The following is a 21,478-nucleotide window of genomic DNA, read 5'->3' as shown; positions in this document are numbered from 1 at the left end:
CATTTTAGTTATGATTGGTGCCCTTTAAGTCTGTGTCTCTGGTGTCTCAGTCTGGCCAGTAACATTCTGATCTGTTACAATTAGCTACATTTAGTTGATACATTTCTGATCAGTATCTGTGGAATATTAGCAACTATTGTATCAATTCTAACAGCAGCCTTTAATGAAACTCAGAGATTCTGCTCAGTAGGGCTAACGCGCTAACCATAACAAATGTGTCAACTAAATGTATCAATTTAGAACAGTTAAAGTAGGAGTGCTAGTTATGTGCGGGTCGGGTTTTTGCACCCGCCCTCCACCCGTGCCAACTTCCGGTTTCCCTTTATAGACCCGCACCGACCTGCGTGGTTGACCCGATACTTTCCGAATGCAAGGTCTACTTTTAGTGATGTTGTCCCATTAGGATCTACATCCATAAAATCATAGTTAGCATTCTGCTCCATGGAAGAACAGAGAGAGAATTACTTTTGCCAAAATTTTAATGCTGCAGCTCAGGAAATAGACAGACCTCTAGCGTAAACTGCCCCCTTTCCACTTTAGGTATTGGGCACAATAAGAGCATTTCTGAATTAATACACTAATATTGGAACCATGGATTTCTACCAATCTAACGGGATTTCTCCATAATTTCTTCTACAGTCAGGGGTGAAGAGGAGTACAGCACCAAGAACATTGCATTGAGGGTTCTGCGCTACCATATAAACTATCTTTTCAGTCTCAGAGGGGGAAATTTACAAAAGCATTCTGGAAACACCAAAGTCTCTGAAACACTCTCTCCAAGTGTTTGCAAAACCTTCCAGATCTGTCATCCATGTCCTTTTCCCTGAACAAACATTCTCTTGGGCCTCGCCATTCCAGTTTCTTTTCTTCCTCCTTTCAGTCTGTCTTTTAATTGCTCTCTCAATATCTGTTTCTCCTCATTCTGTCTTCATTCAGGAGTTGGGTGTCAGATGAAAGATCCAATATATCTTATAGGGGGGCTCCTTTTGCCTAGAAGATGTATTAGAGCTCACTCTATTAAAATCACCAGAAATCCTGTCTCTTTACATGCGGAATTTGAGTAGGGTAAGCGTGTTACATCAAATGACAGTCTGTACGAACAGAGCAGATGTAATGATTAACAAATTTACACAAAGGGGCTATAACAAAGGAGAATTAGATCAGGTCAAGAAAGAATTGAGAAAGGTAGAACAAAAGGAAATGCTTAAAGGGGAAGGAAACCTCCTCGGCGCTAACCCCCCACCCCCCCTCCCGTGTACTGCCCCCACTCCCTCCTCCCCCCTGGCCTACCCCTCCCGCTGGGAAAATGCCCCTAACTTGTTACTTACCCTTCTGCGCAGGTCCAGTCCAGGGAGTTCACAGGCGACATCTTCTTCCACGCGATCTTCTTCCTTCTTTGACCGGCGCATGCGCAGTAGGATCATTTCGCCGGTACGATCTACTGCGCATGCGTGTGACTTTTGGCGCATGCGCAGTAGATCCGTACCGGCGAAATGCTCCTACTGCGCATGCGCCAAAACGCCGGTCAAAGGAGGAAGAAGATCGCGTGGAAGAAGATGTCGCCTGTGAACTCCCTGGACTGGACCTGCGCAGAAGGGTAAGTAACAAGTTAGGGGCATTTGCCCAGCGGGAGGGGTAGGCCAGGGGGGAGGAGGGAGGGGGGGCAATACACGGGAGGGGGGTGGGGGGTTAGCGCCGAGGAGGTTTCCTTCCCCTTTAAGAGAACAAGAAAGAATAGAGATCATAAAACGCAGAGAATACTTTTTGTATCAGCTTTTGGCAATTTAACTTCTATTGTGAAACATGTTATATTAAAACATTGGAAAGAGATTGTGAGGTAGGAAAAGTATTAAAGAGATTCCCTTGTTTTCTTACAGACGGGGTAAATCAATAGGACAAATGATATCTAAAAAGGTGTTACAAAAAGAAAAGAATTGAAATTGGGTACTTTTGGCAGCGGTGATTGCTCACATTGTAATTGCATCATTTGTGGGGATACTATCGCACACCCAACCAAGGGCACTCCAATTAAAATTAATGGACACATTACATGCAACAGTTCAGCGGTTATTTATTTGATAAAATGCCGGATATGTGTACATAGGATAAACATCCAGAGCAGTAAGGGTACGTTTAAATGAACATAAAAGTATTACACTTAGATATACACCGGAAGCGGAAGGGAAAAGTAAAAACTTGGGAGAAAAATTTGAAACGGAATTATCGGCTGCAAAACATTTTTATTACAATAAGCATTCAGTGGCCCAAGTCAGATGGATGGTATTACAACTGGTGAATTTGCCTAGAGTAGGTAATATCCAAATATCCAAAAACAATTACTAAAGAGAGAAGCAGTATGGATAAAAAAAATTGGAGTCGCTTTCTCCAATAGGATTAAATGAAAGTTTTACCTTGCAATGTTTTTAATGAAATGTATAGGAACAGACGTCTTGTGTAAAATAATTAAGCAATGTTTTAGATAACTTATTATTATTGTATTTTTCTAGGTAATGGACTATAATGTATAATCTACTTGATATACCATGATGGTTAGATATGGACTATGTGTTAAACAGCAAAGGGTTGTGCTATACAAATGGATCACGTGATTGTGTCACGTGTTAAGGAATGTATAAACATATGGTTTCATCGCTTTTGGATTTTACATCTGAGGAAGGGGGTATACCCTGAAAGCTTGTGCTGTATTTTCTGCTGCAATAAATGGATTGAAAGGCATTGGCCATAAAAAGTCACTTAAAATTGAACAACTTATGTCAGACATTTGCCAATATTTTTTTTCACAATACATATACACTTCTAAACATCATAGTTTATACATACTTTACATGGCACAGGAAGAGAACACCATGGACAAAAATAATTTTCTGGAACAAGCCTCTCTAGGAGATCTGTCTAAAACTTATTAAATGGGACATATCATTTTGAGAAGAATATTCCATTATACTGCCTTTTGTACTGCTTTAGTAAAAACTTCCCCAAAACTTTGTTTGCACCAGCCAGCTGCTTCTCTTCTATTTGGCAGCAATCCCAGGTTGTACAGGATAACCAGCAGCATTCACCTCTCAACACTGTAGGATGCCAGACAGTCCCCATATGGTGGGCAGACAGCCAGTAGAATGGCAGACCTGTAGAGAACTGTAGTTTAAAGTTAACTGCATGAAGACAGAGCAGGGACTGGCTTTACACATCCTACTGTGAAGGACTATTATGCTGCTTATTTGTAACATAGGCATAGACCAAAGATATTATTAATACACAAGAGTAACAACTGCTATGCACATGCTTATGTCAGGTACACACAAACATCCATTATTAGTGTCATGGGTAATTGGTCAGCAAAAGCACCCATTATGATTGCCTATTTGTAGCAGTGGTTAAAATGCTTAGTACATATGGCTTAACCCATTTGTTCTCTTTTTTAGAGATATTTCCTGGGAGGGAACTTTTAGTTTAGCTATAACTGCAAATTTTTTTCAGGACAACCTTATCTTTAAAAACCTGGAGTTTATATGTAATTCCACTTCCGCAATAAGAAACAAGAATGGATCTTAAACATCACGAATATTTCTCATATTATAGAGACATATCCAAATCAAATACTTTCTTAAAATATAATGGAGTTGGAAAGTCCCACGCCTGCCAACACCAAATATGTATAGTTTTATGTTGATTTCGGGTACAGCTCCAATACCGCAGCAGTACACTGCCAATTTAGTGGCATTTTCTCCTCACCATTGAACTATTTAGACAAATTCAACATGGGTAAATATATCTAGACCACCAAACTAGACCACCAAACTGCAATCTTTTGCTTAAATGGCACCAAAAATATTTTCCCCAACCAAAGGTGCGGGCTAATATAAAAATTGGCCCCACTAGCGTTAGGATACTCACTCCAGGAGGGAGCTCCTAGTGCAAGCAGTGATGTCATGTAGAGCGCATGCGCATAATGAACTTCTGGCATCATGCGTATGATGAGCAAGTTGCGACATTCACTGATTATGCGCGTGCATGCATGCATATGCCCCAACATCTCCCATTTGAACGGGAGCTCCATCTCGGCCCAGTTGTCCTAGAGCTGGCGGGGGGCTAAGTTTACTACTACTGTTACCTCCAAACAGTGTGCGTGCTCTATTAGCCTGCACCATTGGTTAGGGAAAATATTTTTGCCCAACAGATGCGCTTTAATTCAGCATTTTATGAAATTTCTGAACCTGCCTTGATTCACCTAAAACAATTAATTTTGGATTTGGAAAAGGCTGTGCTCCCAACAGGGCAAACTTGTCTTATGCCTTTTATAGATGCTCCCAGTAAATAATAGTACCTCTATGATCTGTGACTATTTAGGCAGATGTGTTTCTTATATAGTTATTACAGTACAAAAGAAAGTCTAGCAATATATACATTAGAATTAAAAGTTTATTGTACGCATAATTTGTTTATTATCCTTTATAATTAAATTTTACACACACAAGCAATAAACAGCAATTGTGAACTGGGGATGCATGTAAGCAATAATTTTATGTATGTGTTAGAGTGAAAAATATGTGCACAAAACTGGGTGCAAACAGGCAGGGTTACCTCAACCCCACTCCCAAGAGCACTAGTTACTTTCAAAGTTAGTGTTTCCCTTTCCCTATGCGATCTAAAGGTGGTCGTGTGTATACGAGCCAACAAAAGCTACCGACAGACTCAGCAGCTTATCCACCTGTGTATGGGGCCCTCAAATGCCTTCCTGACCAATACCTAGCCAAATGCAAGATGACCATCAGGCAGGTTTGAATCCAGTCGGGGGAAAGACAACATCAGCTCCTTGCTGCGGCCCTCATCTCAACAGCCTGTATTCCCATCATTGTGATTCAGTGGTTTGGCCCAAGGGACAAATAATTGAATCAACCTAAAATGGGCATATGGAGGAAAGAGCCCTTTCATTTGGCAACGTCACCAGACAAGAGGATCTTTCAGCATATGGCCAGAATGAATCCCTATCAAATGCACACAATACACTAGAGAAAATTCAACAGGAACGGTTTGTACCAGGTCTATCTACTCAGAGTAACAATTAGGTGTTTGCTTTTAACCCTTTGCCTGGCAAGCACATACGTCGTACGTGCTGGCAGGCGAAGGTCTTATCTGCCAAGAACGTACAATGTACGTTCTTTCGCAGTTAGCAGTTTTAGCCGCCTCTGCAGAGGGTCAAGCGTCTTAACAGCCCCCTAGGCAATGAGGCTGAGGGACTGTTGTCTCAGTCCTGCGACACGATCATCGCAGGGCCAACCTCAAAAGCAGCAGATGCAATGCGATCGCATCTGCTGCTTCCTCCTTCATGCGTGCTCTCCCAGCACCGCCTACCGACTCCCTGCTGTGGGACTCTGAACGTGGCGATCATCAGGGGCCCCTCCAGACGTTCCGCCTGCTTCAAAAAAGTTAAGTGGCCTATATTTACACACTTGCAAACTTACACTCATTTGCATACATTTATACACATTTACCCACTCATACAACACAACTTTTATGAAAGATTGCTTTTTTTTTAATTTTTTTGTTATTTTGCACACTTTTGCACACTTGTATGCAATTTTTTACACACTGACACTGTCACATAAGGTGGTGGGTGTGGACAGACTCTGCGCAGCCTGCAAGATCCTTTTCCGTTCCGTTTTAGTGAAACGGTTGGTGGTGGCAGCAATGTCTGCAAAAGACAATCACGGAGGCTCAAGTAGATGGGGTGCTGGGCAGGGCTTACCGAAAAAAGCAATGCAATGTGTTGTAGCCCGCTCGCACACCCTGGCCTTCGGCAGTTCAGCGCCTTGTGCACGGTGTTGGAGGGATCTGCACCCTCCTCAGCAAACTATCCAAGAAAACACTGGCACTCAAAGGCAAGCAAAAGCAGGGTTATACCCTTGCGTATTTATTCTGCAAACGTGCAACGTTTCGGGGTCAGACCCCTTTGTCAAGCATAGAAAAAATGTGCAAGTGCAAATTCGTGCCCCTCTGCCTATCCAGAACCCTCATCTTGCACCTCTCGTTTAAGTCCAGGTGGCATCCAAGTAAGCTGAGGGCTCCTCCCGAGGCCCAAAGGCGGTGACACTACTGGTGAAGCATGAGCCGAGACCAGGGTGCCTGGTGTTTGTTCTGGTGTTGGGTGCCGACCGTTACAAAACCTTTGCATTAATTTTTTAGGGTATCTTGGTATGTTATGATTTGTGGGAGATACAATGCTTCAGAGTTGGAGTATTTAGGAGATTTTCGTAAAAATTGCCAAATTTAGGAAAGCTTTTCGGCTTGGTACTTTGGAGTAGAAGACATGCATACCCATTTTAGATTTGTCAGAATGTGTACTTTCTAAAAAATATATGGTTTTCTTGGGTGAACATATATTTTTGTACTTTAGCCGCTTGAAAAATGCCGTAAATATGCTGATTTTGCAGTACCTAAATTTACAGAACTGATAACTCGTATGGGGTGTCTTCTTTCTGGGGCCCCTATATGCCACATTCTTAGGTGTACCTATGCATATTGGGCATCAAGCTATTCAGGGTATCCCAGGCTTTCACATTAAGTGCTAGTCCACACGAGGATATTCGGGGGAGGTTTTTTCGCCTAGCGACTAATCGCCTCGTCTTTTGAGCTACTATCCCCCCAAAGTGCCTCAGCGTTTTTCCCCATAGGCTACAATGTCGCTTAAAAGCCGAGGCGATTAGTTGCCAGGCGACAAAATCTCCCCAAATCTCCTCGTGTGGCCTTACCCTTAGGGTGTTTTATCTTGGTATGTAATGATTTGTGGGAGATACGATGCTTCAGAGTTGGAGTACTGAGGTGATTTTCGGAAATGTCAAAAAAATTGCCAAATGCAAGAAAGCTTTGAAGCTTGGTACTTTGGAGTAGAAAGACATGCATAACCATTTTAGATTCGTTGGAATGTGTACTTTCTAAAAATATATAGTTTTCTGGGGTGAACATACATTTTTGTACTTTTGCCCCTTGAAAAATACTGTAAATGTGCTGATTTTGCAGTATCTGGAATAGAGAACTGATAACTCGTATGGGGTGTCGGTATTCTGGGGACCCTATACGCCACATACTTTGGTGTACCTACGCATATTGGGCATCAACTGTTCAGCGGACCCCGGGCTTTCATGTTTACGGGATTTTATCTTGGTATGTATTGATATGTTGGAGATACAATGCTGTAGACTGGACAATTTGAGGTAATTTTTCAAAAATGTAACATTTTCATAAAAACTGCTAATTTTAGGAAAGAATTGCAACTTGGTAGTTTTGGGTACAAATATATATTTACCCATTTTGAACTTATTAGAATCTGTTCTTTCCAACAATGTGTAGTTTTTTAGGGTAAACCTACTGTTAGTGGAATGTTTGGCCTTGAAATCAGATGTATGCAGTTTTGTGGAGCGGTTATGGAAATTTGGTAGTTTGCTGTCTCTAGTTTTTGATCTATAGAAGTGAGGAATCTCCATAAAACTATATAAATTTGGTATTAGTGCGTTCAGGAGACACAGAACTTTCCAGATCTGCTGTGTTCTTGTCAGGTATTGCTGGGATTCGAGCCGGGGACCTTTGGGTTTCTGGCTCAATACCTTATCCATTTGGCCAGGTGAGCAGCCTGTAGGGTTGCTCGCTATGTGTAACCTGGCCTCTGCAGTCCCAGCCCAGCTGCTGCCTGATTGGCCTCTCCAGCCCCAGCTCAGCTGCAGCCTGTTTGGCATCTACAGCCCCAACCCAGCTGCTGCCTAGTTTAATCAGTCAATCAGGGCTGACTCTTCCCTATTTAAGGGCAGCACTTAGACCACTCCTTGCCAGAGCATTGCATGGTTTCTCCCTAGTACTGCGGCAGTGCCCCTAACTAGGTGGTTCTAGCTCTTGCCCCTTTTCCCTTATTATTCCGCCTTGTCTGCCTGTCCTTGTCTTGTCTTGCTTTACCCTATCTTGTACCTTCCCAGCCTTGACCCGACCCTGCCTTGCTTGTTCCTGATTTCTGCTTCCTGTTGTACCTTGCCCTGACTTCACCTTGTACCGACCTTGTCCTGTTCCTGATTTTTGCTTTCTGACCCTGCCTTGTACTTGTCCCTCTCTTGCTATCCTGCTCCAGTCCTCTCTTGCTATCCTGCTCCAGTCCTCTCTTGCTATCCTGCTCCAGTCCTCTCTTGCTATCCTGCTCCAGTCCTCTCTTGCTATCCTGCTCCAGTCCTCTCTTGCTATCCTGCTCCAGTCCTCTCTTGCTCTGCTCTCTTGTTATCCTGCTCCAGTCCTCTCTAGTTATCCATTCTAATCTCCTTCTGCTCCTGTCTTGCTATCCGCTCCAGTCCCGTCTTGCTATCCGCTCCAGTCTCCCTCTGCACTCTATCCCCAGTTTGATCTGATCTACGCCCGCACCGTCCTGACCCACCCAGCCTGTTCCACTCCTGCCCCGTCCAGTCTGTTCCTGTTGAGTCTTCGCCCTCATCAACCTGTTCTGCACCTGATCCAGACTGACTCTTCACCCTCATCAACCTGTTCCTGCTTTCCCTTCAAGTGTTCCCTAGGCACATACAGCTCCTGCCTCAAGGATTCGCCTTTTCCCTTCAGTTTCCACAGCGCCCCCTACCTAATCCTTGACAGTTCTCGTGCATAAAATAAATTATGTTTCTGATATATGCATTTATATCATGCAAAACTGTTTTTTTTTTTTTTTTTTATACAATTAGAAGCCCATATCTTTTTACAGGAGAGGAATTACAACAAAATTCTAGCACATTTTGAAAGCTTAGGTTGTCCTGAGAAAAATACAATATCTTGTTTTCCTGGGTAAACTAAAAGATGCCCCCAGGAAAGGCCCCTAAAGTGAAAGAGCACAAAATGTTCAAAAATGGTCTGGCAATAAAAGTACCAACTTGGTCAAATTGGCTGGCAGTGAAAGGGTTAAAGAAGTGGGCAGTAACTGCTATTTGCTGATTAGTTGATATTGGTTTCAAAACCTGGAGCCGACATTGTTACTTTTATTAAATTGCCACCCAAGTGTAATGCAACTTAAGTAAACAAAGGGAACTGTTACAGCCTGCATCTTGAAAACAAAATTGAAGAAAGAGTGACACATGTAAACATTTACACTCTTTACACATTGTGTAAAGGCTATGTTTCTAGTGCACTGTGCAGTGGCGTAACTATATGTTAATTGGCATCACAGCAAATTCATTTAGGGCCCCATACATATCCAGAGGTTGTCTTGTTCTACCAATAGATATTGAAATTGCTCATTATTTGGGCCTCGTAGGGCCCCCTATAGCTCCTGGGCCCCCCCCCTTCAACCGCAGGGTCTGCTTCGGCTGTAGTTACGCCCCTGATCGTAGTGCAGTTTTAATGTTTGTGCTCTCATCAGTTCTGGTTAACGTGGCTATGGACACACAGGCTGTTTTTAGCCTGCGTATTTGGGCTGATCTCAATCTGTGTGACCGCACACAGGCTGATCGGATTCAAAATCAATGAATCAGGGGCACGGAGCAGATCTGCTTCTCTCAGCCTGCCTAAGGCTACGGACACACATGCAGATTTAGCGAGCGTTTTTAAAAAGAAAAACGACCGACAGGTAGATACGCTAGCGGTTTAAGCTTAGGCAATGACACAATAACGCTAGTGTATACGTGGCGGTCAGCATCGTGACCACACCAAAAAACAAAAGCTAAATCCACGTGTATCCGTAGCCTAACTGTGGTCGGAAGACAAGAGATGGGCTATTCATCTGGAGGTCCATGGGCTATATGTGGCCATGAAAACAATCTACAGAAATCTTTTTGCAAATCATCACTGTTTTACAACAATGTCCATGTGAAAAAAAAAACCTGATGATATTTGGCCTTTGAATTGGGACATCTTGGACAGTACCAATACAGCATACAATTCTTTAAAATCGCATTCTAAAGAAAACCAACCAGTTGAAAGATCCATCAGCTTTTATTTAGGGGGTCACAACCCATACAGAACTGGTACACCAAATGATTGAACTTCCACTTCAATACAGAATAAGGAGGGCACAAAACCTGTTACAGCATGATCCAAGAATGAAAACTTCATATGCATGGATGCTTACTGGAACAGGAATGCTATACCTTTTGGCTGATACATTAGTTCTTTTGCATCAGCTATACAGTAGAACACACATTTAAGTTTTTTCTGGGGACTAAAAAAAAAATTAAAATCAGGGAAATTTGTTAAAGCAACTTTTTCTTCAAGTACTGAAAGGATATAGGCGCAGGAGTACTTTGAGATACAATATTAAAGGGAACTATCGCGAAAACGATATAATATAAGCTTCATCATAGTGAAATAAGAAACTTTCTAAATATAATCAATTAAAAATTCTGTACCATTTCTGAAATAATCAAATTTATCTTCACTATCCCTCACTCAGCATCTGTTTCTCTTTATTCTGTCTTCATGCAGCAGTGGAGTGTTAGATATTCATTGACGGTTAGATCCAATATATCTTGTGGGGGGGGGGCTTTCTTTCATAGCAGATGTATTAGAGCTTACTTTTTTGCACAAACCATGCATGTAGTGAGACACAATGCTTGGTGATTTTAATAGAGTGAGCTCTAATACATCTTCTAGGGCCTAGGCGTAGGAGCCCCCTATAAGATAACTGACAATGAATATCTGACACCCAACTACTGCATAAAGAGAGAATGAAGAGAAAAAGATGCTGAGAGATGAATAGTGAAATCAGAAATTATGCAGAATATTTGATTGTATTTAGAAAGTTTCTTATTTAAGTATGCTGAAGCTTATATTGAATTTTCATTTTCACAATAGTTCCCCTTTAATATACAAGTGTTCAGCATTGCAGCATTAATGTTACACTATGAAGGGCATGTGCAATGCCTCTCTGTCAGTCACATACACAACCTAAAGCAATAAGTGATTGGTGCAGGACCATTTACAGACAGAACATTGGCAAAAATATACATAAACATTTATTTCACTAATAATAGCATTCACAGAGGACAAACAGCAATTTGTAAAAATTATGTAAAATCCAGGAAAACATTACTTAAAATCAGGGTAATGCACCCATATAAATGCATTAGAAAAATTGGTGGGACCTCAAACAAAAAAATGTAAAATGTGAGGAAACTTTAAACCAGGGTACTTAAAATGAGGTTTCACAGTATCTTTTTTTACCCTCCCCCATTTTCTTTTGTCAGAATGTAGTTGCTCTTAAGTGATACAGACACCCCTTTTTATATATATCATAACATTGTCTTTGAATCCTATTTATAATTTCTGTTAGCATTAGAAACTCTGGCAGGTTAAGAAGGGACAGTCAGGTTGGCAAAACAGGTCTTCAAGTAACAATTGGTTACAAAAGAAGAACTTTCAATGAAAAACATCAACATGATCTAAAGGCAACTTAATGTACGGTATATTAATATTATAAAAATACATTTTTCTTGGTGTCAGTATCACTTTAAATCCAATATAGTCTTTTTGGACCAGGATTGTTTTTTGGGCAAGGCTGTTTAACTGGCCGACTGTAAGCCATATGTTGCCTTTGATGGCTTCAAGCCAAACTAAAATGACCCACTGACTTGTTTGTCTCAATCTATGTAAAATTTGGAAAATTGACTACAGTAGAACCACTATTTTACATCCCCTGATTTTAAGTTTTCCCTCATTTTACATTGTTGTTTTGTGGTCCCACCTATATAGTATACATCATACATTTGCCTGATTTTTCATTTTCCTGAATTTAACAAAAAATTGTTATGGTCCCCTGAAAAACGTAAAATGGGGGTTCTACTGTGTTTGCTTTGTGGTTTAATTAAAGAAATATGTCAGGTCATAGACATTAAGGTATAAAGAAAAGTTTAATGCAGCAGGAGAAAACACAAAAATAGCAATGTATGCAGTAACTATTTAGTTGGATAAATAAAAGGTAACCCAATAGGAATGGTCACTATTTCAGTTGCTTATTACTTGGCTGCAGATAAATTCTATCTGCTCTAACCTGCTGATTCCAACACAAATTGCAATGTATTACTGAAACAAAATGTTAGGAAAGCACAAAAGTAAAGTACAACTACAAGTGTGTTTTTATGTCATATGTACATATTTTTTTTATACCCAGTTCATCCAGTTCATTGGAAAAGGTGGCCACACACTATAAGATCTTTCTTCCGATATGTCCACCAAAGGCAGTGCAATATTGGGCTAATGCGATTGTTCGGCCCTAGAGCCAAACAATTGGATTGCAACAATGGGAATGGGCGGCAACACGAGGACCACATCAACAAGCCAATGTGATCCACGATCCTGGGAAAAATCAAACCTGTCCCATCAATATCTAGTTGATTTTTGGCCACATATTGGTTGGGGAGGCCTCTATGAAGGCCCCATATAGAGGCAGATAAGTTTGCGAATCTGTGAATTCCAAGACAAAAAAAACAAGATTTAAATACTTTTTAAAGTGCAAGTAAAGTTTATTTTGCTTGACTAACATCATAAAATAGGATGTGGTATTATTTCTTAAAGGGATACTGTCATGGGAAAAAAAAAATTTTTCAAAATGAATCAGTTAATAGTACTGCTCCAGCAGAATTCTGCACTGAAATCCATTTCTCAAAAGAGCAAACAGATTTTTTTTATATTTAATTTTGAAATATGACATGGGGCTAGATATATTGTCAATTTCCCAGATGCCCCAGTCACATGACTTGTGCTCTGATAAACTTCAGTCACTCTTTACTGCTGCACTATAGGTTGGAAGTGATATCACCCCCACCCTAGCAGCGCAACAATAGAACAATGGGACGGTAAACAGCTGCCTGATAGATCTAAGAACAGCAATCAATAGTAAAATCCAGGTCCCACTGTGACACATTCAGTTAAACTGAACAGGAGAAACAACAGCCTGTCAAAAAGCAGTTCCATCATAAAGTGCTGGCTCTTTTTGAAAGCACATGACTAGGCAAAATGATGGCTGCCTACACACCAATATTACAACTAGAAAAATACACTTGCTGGTTCAGGAATTAAATTTTATATTGCAGAGTGAATTATTTGCAGTGTAAACTGTGTAATTTAGAAATTACATCATAAAAATCATGACAGAATCCCTTTAATGAAAATAGAAACGGTTATACATTTTAAGCTGAATGCAGTCAAAAGGTAATTTTTTCCTTGTTTACATAAATATCAAGAGCCCACACTTTGCACCTGTTTCCTCCAGTTGCTATCTTGATAATACCAGCACATCAGCTATATGCTCCAGTGTCGCTAGGTCTTCTGTACTGGCAAGTAGGCAGAGGACATTGTGCCTTTTTACAGGCATATTCTAATCTCATAAAAGGTGCAGCAGCAGCATTTTATCACATGCATTTTAAGGCAATTTTTACAAATACTGTTTTCAGTATCTGGAGTCACATCCAGTGCAGCTTAATGAGGATTTATGAATCAGGTAGCCTCATAGCAACTGGAACAAACAAAAAATAAATGTTAAAAACACAAGAGGTGAAAATGGGATTTGGATGACGAGTGTACTGCCACACAATCTTCTTTTTATTCATAGGCATTATATTTGGCAACTCTGTAGAGTGAATGTATAGTACAGAAATTGTTGCAGTGCAGGCACCCACCCTAACTAAGGAGCATGCCAGAGGAGAATTATGCGGTGGTGCTCCTCAAAACAGTTACTGCCGACTGGTGCATTTTATAGAGAGGGGAGCACCATCTCAGGTTAAAAGGACAGCGACTTGAATGACTGAGGTGGCCTACTGATTTTATTTTTACTTGCCCTTTATATTATTGCTATCAACAGAGAATATTTCTGATGATTAAAAGATAAGTATGCCTTATTTTCATATCCCTGAAAAGACCCTAAACAGCCCCTAATAATAGAAGCTGAATGATTCTGAAAAAATTAATTACTTCCTTATCTAGCATGTAACTCCCCACTTTGGTATTGTAAGCTTCCTTCTCCTTTGAACAGAAAGCTGGCCAAAAAGGGGTCTACAGTGCATGGTTCTGCAGCCTATTCCAATGGAAATCAATCAGGCATGTACAGTAGATATCCGCTCGTTTGTCAAAATTGCCAAATGAGTGGATCTCTATGTGTATGGCCACCTTTAGAAAGGATATCAGATTCAGTGTTGGGAGAGTGGTATGTCATTTTGGGGGCTGTTTAATCTCTTTTCTATGGATGCCAATTTTATGGCCACACCCCCTAATTACCAGGTTCATTTTAAAAAAAATTGGCAGGTTATGAAAGTTTGAATACATTTCTGGGAGTTTAGTGCAATGTTTTATGCGTTATAACAGTTTTGCTAATGAAGGTGAAATTGTCCTGTGAATCACAGTTCTCCAAATAGGCCTGTTTATTTTTAATAGTATATTGGTATCTTTGCTTATCTTAAATTGTTACAAAAGCCTATTATTTTAATTATGTGTCAGAAACTTTAAATCATATTCTGGTGTCAGTGCAGGAGATCAAAGAGAAACTCTGGACCTTTAAGTAACAAACCTGGGACTGCGGGCTGAGCTTTCAAAATCGGGAGTGTTCCGCAGAAAATGGGACAGTTGGGAGGTATGTATTGGTTTCTTTCCCACTAAAGTGTAATATCACAGATGTGCAGGTTAATAACATCAGCAGGGATAGTTTAGTAACATGATCCAGGGAAATGCGTCACCGAAGGGACAACCTTGATGCTGAATCAACAGAACAAACAACCATAGATTTGATGCATGCACTGAACATTGAATTAATGACCATCACATTTAAGGCCTGAAAGCATTTGCTATGCATTGTTTTGCACACATCATTTTACTCTTGAAAGTTGTGCCTGAAAAAAAAAAAACCCCCACAGGAATAACACATTTAGGTTACTATAGAGAATGATAAGCATTGCAATTTGCTATGGCCTGGAGTCTGTGGCCTACTAATTTCATTTATTTTTTAATTACACAAATTTAAGGTTTAGTTGTACTTTAGGCTAGGACCACAGGTAACCTACAAACTGGAAAGCCTTTAAGACCAATGTACAGAAAGAGCACAACTGAGCTTCTGGTGCCAAGTAGTCAATCTACATTGGCCAGGACAGAGCAGTATGTGCAATGGTGGTTGCTTCCTGGAACCTCAATATCCTTGGGAGCTACCAGAGATAGCAAGAATAAAATACAGCAGCAAAAGCAATGTCTGTACATTTTTCATTTGCCATAACGCCATAGTATGTTGAGGGAAGAAAACGTGTACACCCATACAATATGTCACTCACTTGTGTATTTGCAAAGCATCACATGATCCACTGGCTAAGCAATTCATCAGTGCTCTCTGGCAATCTGTGTGCCGTTCAAAATCAGACAATATCCGACTGTTTAGTCCACAGGTCAACTGGTAGGATTAGGTAACCAATGAATGAACACCTTTAGGTATCACTCCCCTCTGTTTCAGACTCTTTCATAAAAAACTACAGCTTTGACCACAACATACTCCTCCCCACATAACTCAGTAAGTTAGAGTAAAAGAGAGAAAGCAAAACAGGCAACAAGACTATTACTAGACTGTACTGGTTATGTATTTAAAACACTGCTGCCACGCCATCTGGTCAAAAGCTGCACCTACAATATAATCATGCAGTTTGGCTAAATCAGATTTTAATCTCTTGTGTGAGTCAACGCCTAATCATAATGTGACGCAAATATTCTTCAGGGCAACAAAAGCAAACTGTTCTTTGACCTCAAGCTTAAGCTTACTTCAGGCTCTGTGAACTATTTTATTGCTGCATTTATGACTTGAAGAACAGACTGTGCATCACATCAAGTAACAAAAAACAGAAGACATTAATAGTGTGCATACCAAGCAACATTGACACCATCTGTTATACACAGTTCAAGTTGACATAACGGTTGTAAAAGGTCTTTTCAGAAGTGGCAGTTATTTACAGGGAAATGCAGAATGAAAACAGTGTCCACATTGGATTACCATAAATAAGCTATATTGAGAATTGTAACAATATAAAAAAAAAAGTCTTCATTTACTCTCATTTACCATTTCTAGTGAGCTCTACTCAGTGCCTCAAAGTACTGATCTGCAGATGCAACTAATGATGGCAACAAACCCTCCACAAAACTGTATACACAGAAAGTTAGATGTGGCTTACAAGCTGGCCATATATGTATCCAAACAGACAAACGACTAGTGGGCAGATGATCATAGCCAATCTCTCTGTACAATATGTCACCTGATTGATCAGGAAGGTTTACAAACTTCATCCGTCAATGCAACATGTCAGTCAGTGCATAGTAAAGCCTCATCTCCCCTTCACTTCCAAGCACTCAGAGGCCTTAAGCCCAAACAAATGGCATGACAGAAAGGTGGCCATCTATAGCGACTGGTGTACTATCTGCACGTTCAGCTCACAGGCTGATTGGTCAGTTACTGAAGGAGAACACTCACTGTATGACTATATTCTCTAAAAGAAAATAGGTATCAAAAAGTGGGTAACAACAGTAATTACTGCTGCTTTATCTTAGTAAGGCTTCTGACACCAAAATCATATTTCCTAAAGACAAGATAAAAAATTAGAAAGTTACTGGCTCTGTGAAATTAGTGTTAGGAAGTCCCATTGCAGTGGGACCTAGAGAACAAGAAAAATAAACAAAAATACAAATAGCGTCTAGTGTGCTATTAATTGCAATCATGTGCATACATTTTAAACCTCGTTTCTTGGATTGTACAAAAAGAACGGTTGATTAAGAATAAGTTATAATTTAATATTTAAAGGAATGGAAAAATGCTATGCAAACCAGCATACAAAAAATATACCACTTATTCTGTGACTCATATATGCAAATATTCGCCATACACTGGGTGACCTTGCTGTAACATCATATTAGAGGAATGACTGGATAAAACTGTTAGGTAAACACAATGCAAACTGGAAGTGGAACCCAATGCAAACATCAAACTGATTTAGGATTGCTGCCCTGTTCCAACTGATAATACATAAATGGCAAAAGTAGAAGGGCATGGTTTCAATTAAAAGGTAAGTACCAAACAGAAGTAAATGTCAATTTCTTAATAATTCACTCTGTTATAAGTGATAATCACTCATAACTGGTAAATGCCAACATGCCTTAAAGGGGACCTGTCACCCAGACATAAAAATCTGTATAATAAAAGTCCTTTTTAAATTAAACCTGAAATCCAAATTTTTTTAATTAAAACTTCCATAAATGTTATAAACTTGTCTGAAAGTCACAGCTGTCAATCATCTATTGCTTGCCCCGCCTCTATGGCTTAGGCATAGAGGCGTGGCAGGAAATGACTTTCACTTTCCATTTTGCACTTCCTAGATGTCATTGCACTCCCCCACATTCTCCCTACCTCGTCATCATCTAATGGTGTAGCCAGTGCATCAGGTGCCCCATTCTGGTACATAAAATATATTTTGGAATGATGCAAAGCTTGCCAGTGTTAAGAAAATGGCTGCTGCCTACTTGCTGTTATTGTGAATTCCAAGACAAAAAAAAACAAGATTTAAATACTTTTTAAAGTGCAAGTAAAGTTTATTTTGCTTGACTAACATCATAAAATAGGATGTGGTATTATTTCTTAAAGGGATACTGTCATGGGAAAAAAAAATGTTTTCAAAATGAATCAGTTAATAGTACTGCTCCAGCAGAATTCTGCACTGAAATCCATTTCTCAAAAGAGCAAACTGATTTTTTTATATTCAATTTTGAAATTTGACATGGGGCTAGACATATTGTCAATTTCCCAGCTGCCCCAAGTCATGTGACTTGTGCTCTGATAAACTTTAATCACTCTTTACTGCTGTACTGCAAGTTGGAGTGATATCCCCCCCTCCCTTTCCCCCCCAGTAGCAAAAGAACAATGGGAAGGTAACCAGATAGCAGCTCCCTAACACAAGATAACAGCTGCCTCGTAGATCTAAGAACACTCAATAGTAAAAACCCATGTCCCACTGAGACACATTCAGTTACATTGAGAAGGAAAAACAGCAGCCTGCCAGAAAGCATTTCTCTAAAGTGCAGACACAAGTCACATGACCAGGGGCAGCTGGGAAATTGACAAAATGTCTAGCCCCATTTCAGATTTCAAAATTGAATATAAAAAAATCTGTTTGCTCTTTTGAGAAATGGATTTCAGTGCAGAATTCTGCTGGAGTAGCACTATTAACTGATGCGTTTTGAAAAAAACATGTTTTCTGATGACAGGATCCCTTTAAGGTGACAGGTTCCCTTTAAACCTACTGATGTTACTGTGGCTGCTCTGGACGTAATACTTCATAGAGTGTGAGATTTTGCAGTATCTGAAGAGCCCATTCTAAGGGAGGAACTACACGGGCGATTTTGGCGCGATCCAACGCGCTGCGCAAAAATGCAGGCGTCGAGACGGATGCAACGGAAATAAGGTAAGAGATGGAAATGTCGGATGAAGTTGCAGCGTTCATCCGATGCAACACAACTGTCGACTGCAGACACAGCGGATTGCACCGAAATCGCCCGTGGAGTTCCTCCCTAATAGAGAAGTCACTGCTGGTAATTTCCACAAAAAACTGTACAGAACAGATATATGCCCTCAGCCTTAATAATGATGTGGGATAAACAGCATAAAAAACCCATAAGCACTTTTATTGGTCTAACAGTAAGAAAAGTATGTAGTCCAAGAAGTGTAACAGGCTGCTCACCACTTACAAACTTGAGAGCAGATAGAATTTAAGGACTGTGAAACCAGCAGCAAAGCAAAGACAGAAATATGCAGGAGACACCACAGGCAAAAGCATCTTTCTAAGGAGCATCACACAGCGACAGTACGATTAGTGAGCGCAACTGAACCCTTTCATACAATAACAGGCCATTTCCTTGTCTGTAACAATATTGCACTCCATCTATACAATGAAAAAGGATACGAGGGGAAAATGCTTAGAGCACCATGATAAAATCCAGAGAAAGTGCCATTTGTAAACTTGAATAAAACGTAACTAAGCAGCTTACAGCTCCAGCTGAAGTGCTGCTCCCACCACCCCCGACAGACTCCCAAAGGATGCTGGGAGTTACACTTCTACTGAAGCTGATCGGCCACATTTTACTGTCGTCTTTAACCACCAGCTCTTCATTTGCTGGTAGTAGAAGGCCTCTAGCTTACTATCCGAAAGGGATTGTCTTGTCTGAATGCCTTCAAATCTGACATGACACAAATCGAATCCACATGAAGTTGCCGCTTAAGATCAGGTCGTAACTCAATGTTATCCAATTTTTAGTGAGAGTCTAAAAATCACAGCAGATCCATGATTCGGAGTAGACAATTATTTGATTATCTCCACCCTTCCACTGGGATTGACTGGAGAGCCATTATATTCCAATGCTTAGGTTACAGCACCGATGCAGCACGCTGCAACTAATGGTTTGTCTGAACTGGATCACACCACAATATGTAGACAAGAGTCAACCAATTGTCACAGTCATGATAGAGGCAGGCGCTTGCTTATTAACAGATTAAAGTCTGTATTATAAAAGGGAGCAACTCCCAGCATTCCCCAGCTGTCAAAGGGATGCTGGGAGTCGCAAACCAGGATGAAGCATCGTGTTTTAAACCATATAGTGCCATAAGCAGCTAATGCAAAAGGATCCTGTGTTTAGATGGGCGGATGACATGCAATCCAGGTAGCAGTCGCAGTCCCTGACGTTTAGAGACCCCCTGTGGCCTGTCATTTTAACACAGCGGGCTAGATCTGCCCTCACATCCCTGAATGCAACGCACACATCTACATGCCACAAACCACACAGATGCTCAGGGCAAAATAAAAGCGCAACTTACTTGCCAATCACCTCGCACAGCTCATACACATCCTCAAACAGCACGTCGTCGTCGGCCATGGTCCTGGGGAGGGGGTGGGGGGGTTTAACAACACCACAAAGGAAAAGAATGATGTATTAACGAGGTCCGGCTGAGGTATAGAATCCTGGCTGAACGGGAGGGTTGATCCTACCCCCCTTGCAAAGACAGGCAAGGAAACAGGCGAGCTGACACCTTCACATCAATGGAGCAGCGGAGGGCGGGCAGCTCGGCCGCTCTACACGCCAGGGCCGCCGCTCAGCCAGCGCTCCGCCATCCCCCTGTCCCCCGGCGCCGAGATACAAACCGAGCGCTGACCGCGCCTCGAGATGGAGCCGGCAGCGAGCTGCGCGCTCCCGTCACTCTCCCAGCTGCTGCTTTAAATCGCTGTGTCCGTGCTGGAGGTAACCGTGTCCCACATTTCAAAACTGACGCGGGATCGCGCGCCCTCTCTTCATCCCTCTGTCCGTGGGAGCCCAGGCCGTGCGCGTCCCCGCGTCCTCGGTTTTATAGCAGACGTAGGGTAACGCGCCCGCGTTCTCCTATCTAGGAAGTTACTTGGAACGCACGCCCTCGAAACGTCAGCGGTCTCGCGCACGCCTTCTAGACTCCCTGTGTAATATGACGTGCCCATATAATATTTTACAAAAGGCAAAAAAAATCCGATTTAGCCACACTGTCCGGAAGAGGGAAGTCACCCAGGGGCTAACGCGCCAGTTTAGTTATGCTCTGTTACCTGTAGAGAAAGCTTTTTATTCTGTAAAATAGGTTAGGCTGGTCACTGGCACTATTACACGCTGGCTATAAATTGTAATTAATATCTGCAAAACAACAAGGAGGTTACAGCAAGAGATTAATAAACCATTGACTTTGAAGTCAATGGTAGGTGGTCTGATATCTTATAATTACTTCTTATATCCATTGATCTGTGGATACGGTTGCCACCTTCTCTGGAAAAAAAAATACTGGCCTTACTATCTATTCATCTTTTTTCCTTATTAATAACATTGCGATCAACCATCATTTTTACCGTCCGTAAAAGGTGGCAACCCCATCTGTGAATGGCAAGTAGCAGGTTGCCTTATTTACTTCTGAGAGCTCTTCAGTGGCCTTCACTCTCTGGGCTTTGGTGGTTTTCCCCCTTTTTTTTTTTGCAAGGACCATACATGGAGTAACTTTAATTTCCATGTTTGCTCTAGAACTAAAAACATGTATTTTTATCATTTTAGCAATATTAAAAAATAATGTTCAGCACAAGCCCTCTGCATTTAAAGGGGTTGTTCACCTATTCAGTCCAGTTGTTTTCAGATTGTTCACCATAAAGAAAGACTTTTTCCAATTGCTTTCCAGTTTTTATTTTTTCATCATGTTCCCAATGTTTTTTTATTTTTAAAACTTGTTTTTATTGAATATGGTAAAGTAAAATCACATGGTATATTTGTACATTTTTCAGAAATTGAAAATTGTTGTGATTATGTCATCAAATATAGAACATTTCAATAACTTATAGAACTTTCAGATCAATTGTGATTTAAAGTGTGGGGCTGTAGATCCTATGAGGATTAATTTAGGTAGGAGGTTAGTAATCTGTTAATCTGGTGACTC

The 21,478-nt window shown here is 40.9% G+C and overlaps 1 protein-coding gene across 1 annotated transcript in view; it reads right to left on the bottom strand.

Moving 5' to 3' along the window:
- cask.S (calcium/calmodulin-dependent serine protein kinase (MAGUK family) S homeolog) overlaps positions 1 to 20,172 on the bottom strand; it is a gene marked incomplete at its 5' end in the record, with an annotated part of 155,589 nt that extends 135,417 nt beyond the window's left edge. Inside the window, 1 exon segment of the mRNA NM_001093638.1 lies at positions 19,856 to 20,172. Coding sequence (NP_001087107.1) covers positions 19,856 to 19,914 — 59 coding nt within the window.
- Positions 20,173 to 21,478: the final 1,306 nt, after the last annotated feature.

Source organism: Xenopus laevis, chromosome 2S (assembly GCF_017654675.1).
Source record: "Xenopus laevis strain J_2021 chromosome 2S, Xenopus_laevis_v10.1, whole genome shotgun sequence".
Classification (NCBI taxonomy): Eukaryota; Metazoa; Chordata; class Amphibia; order Anura; family Pipidae; genus Xenopus; species Xenopus laevis.
Note: the sequence above shows the minus strand (reverse complement) of the source record. Positions and strands in the feature narration are given on the sequence as shown.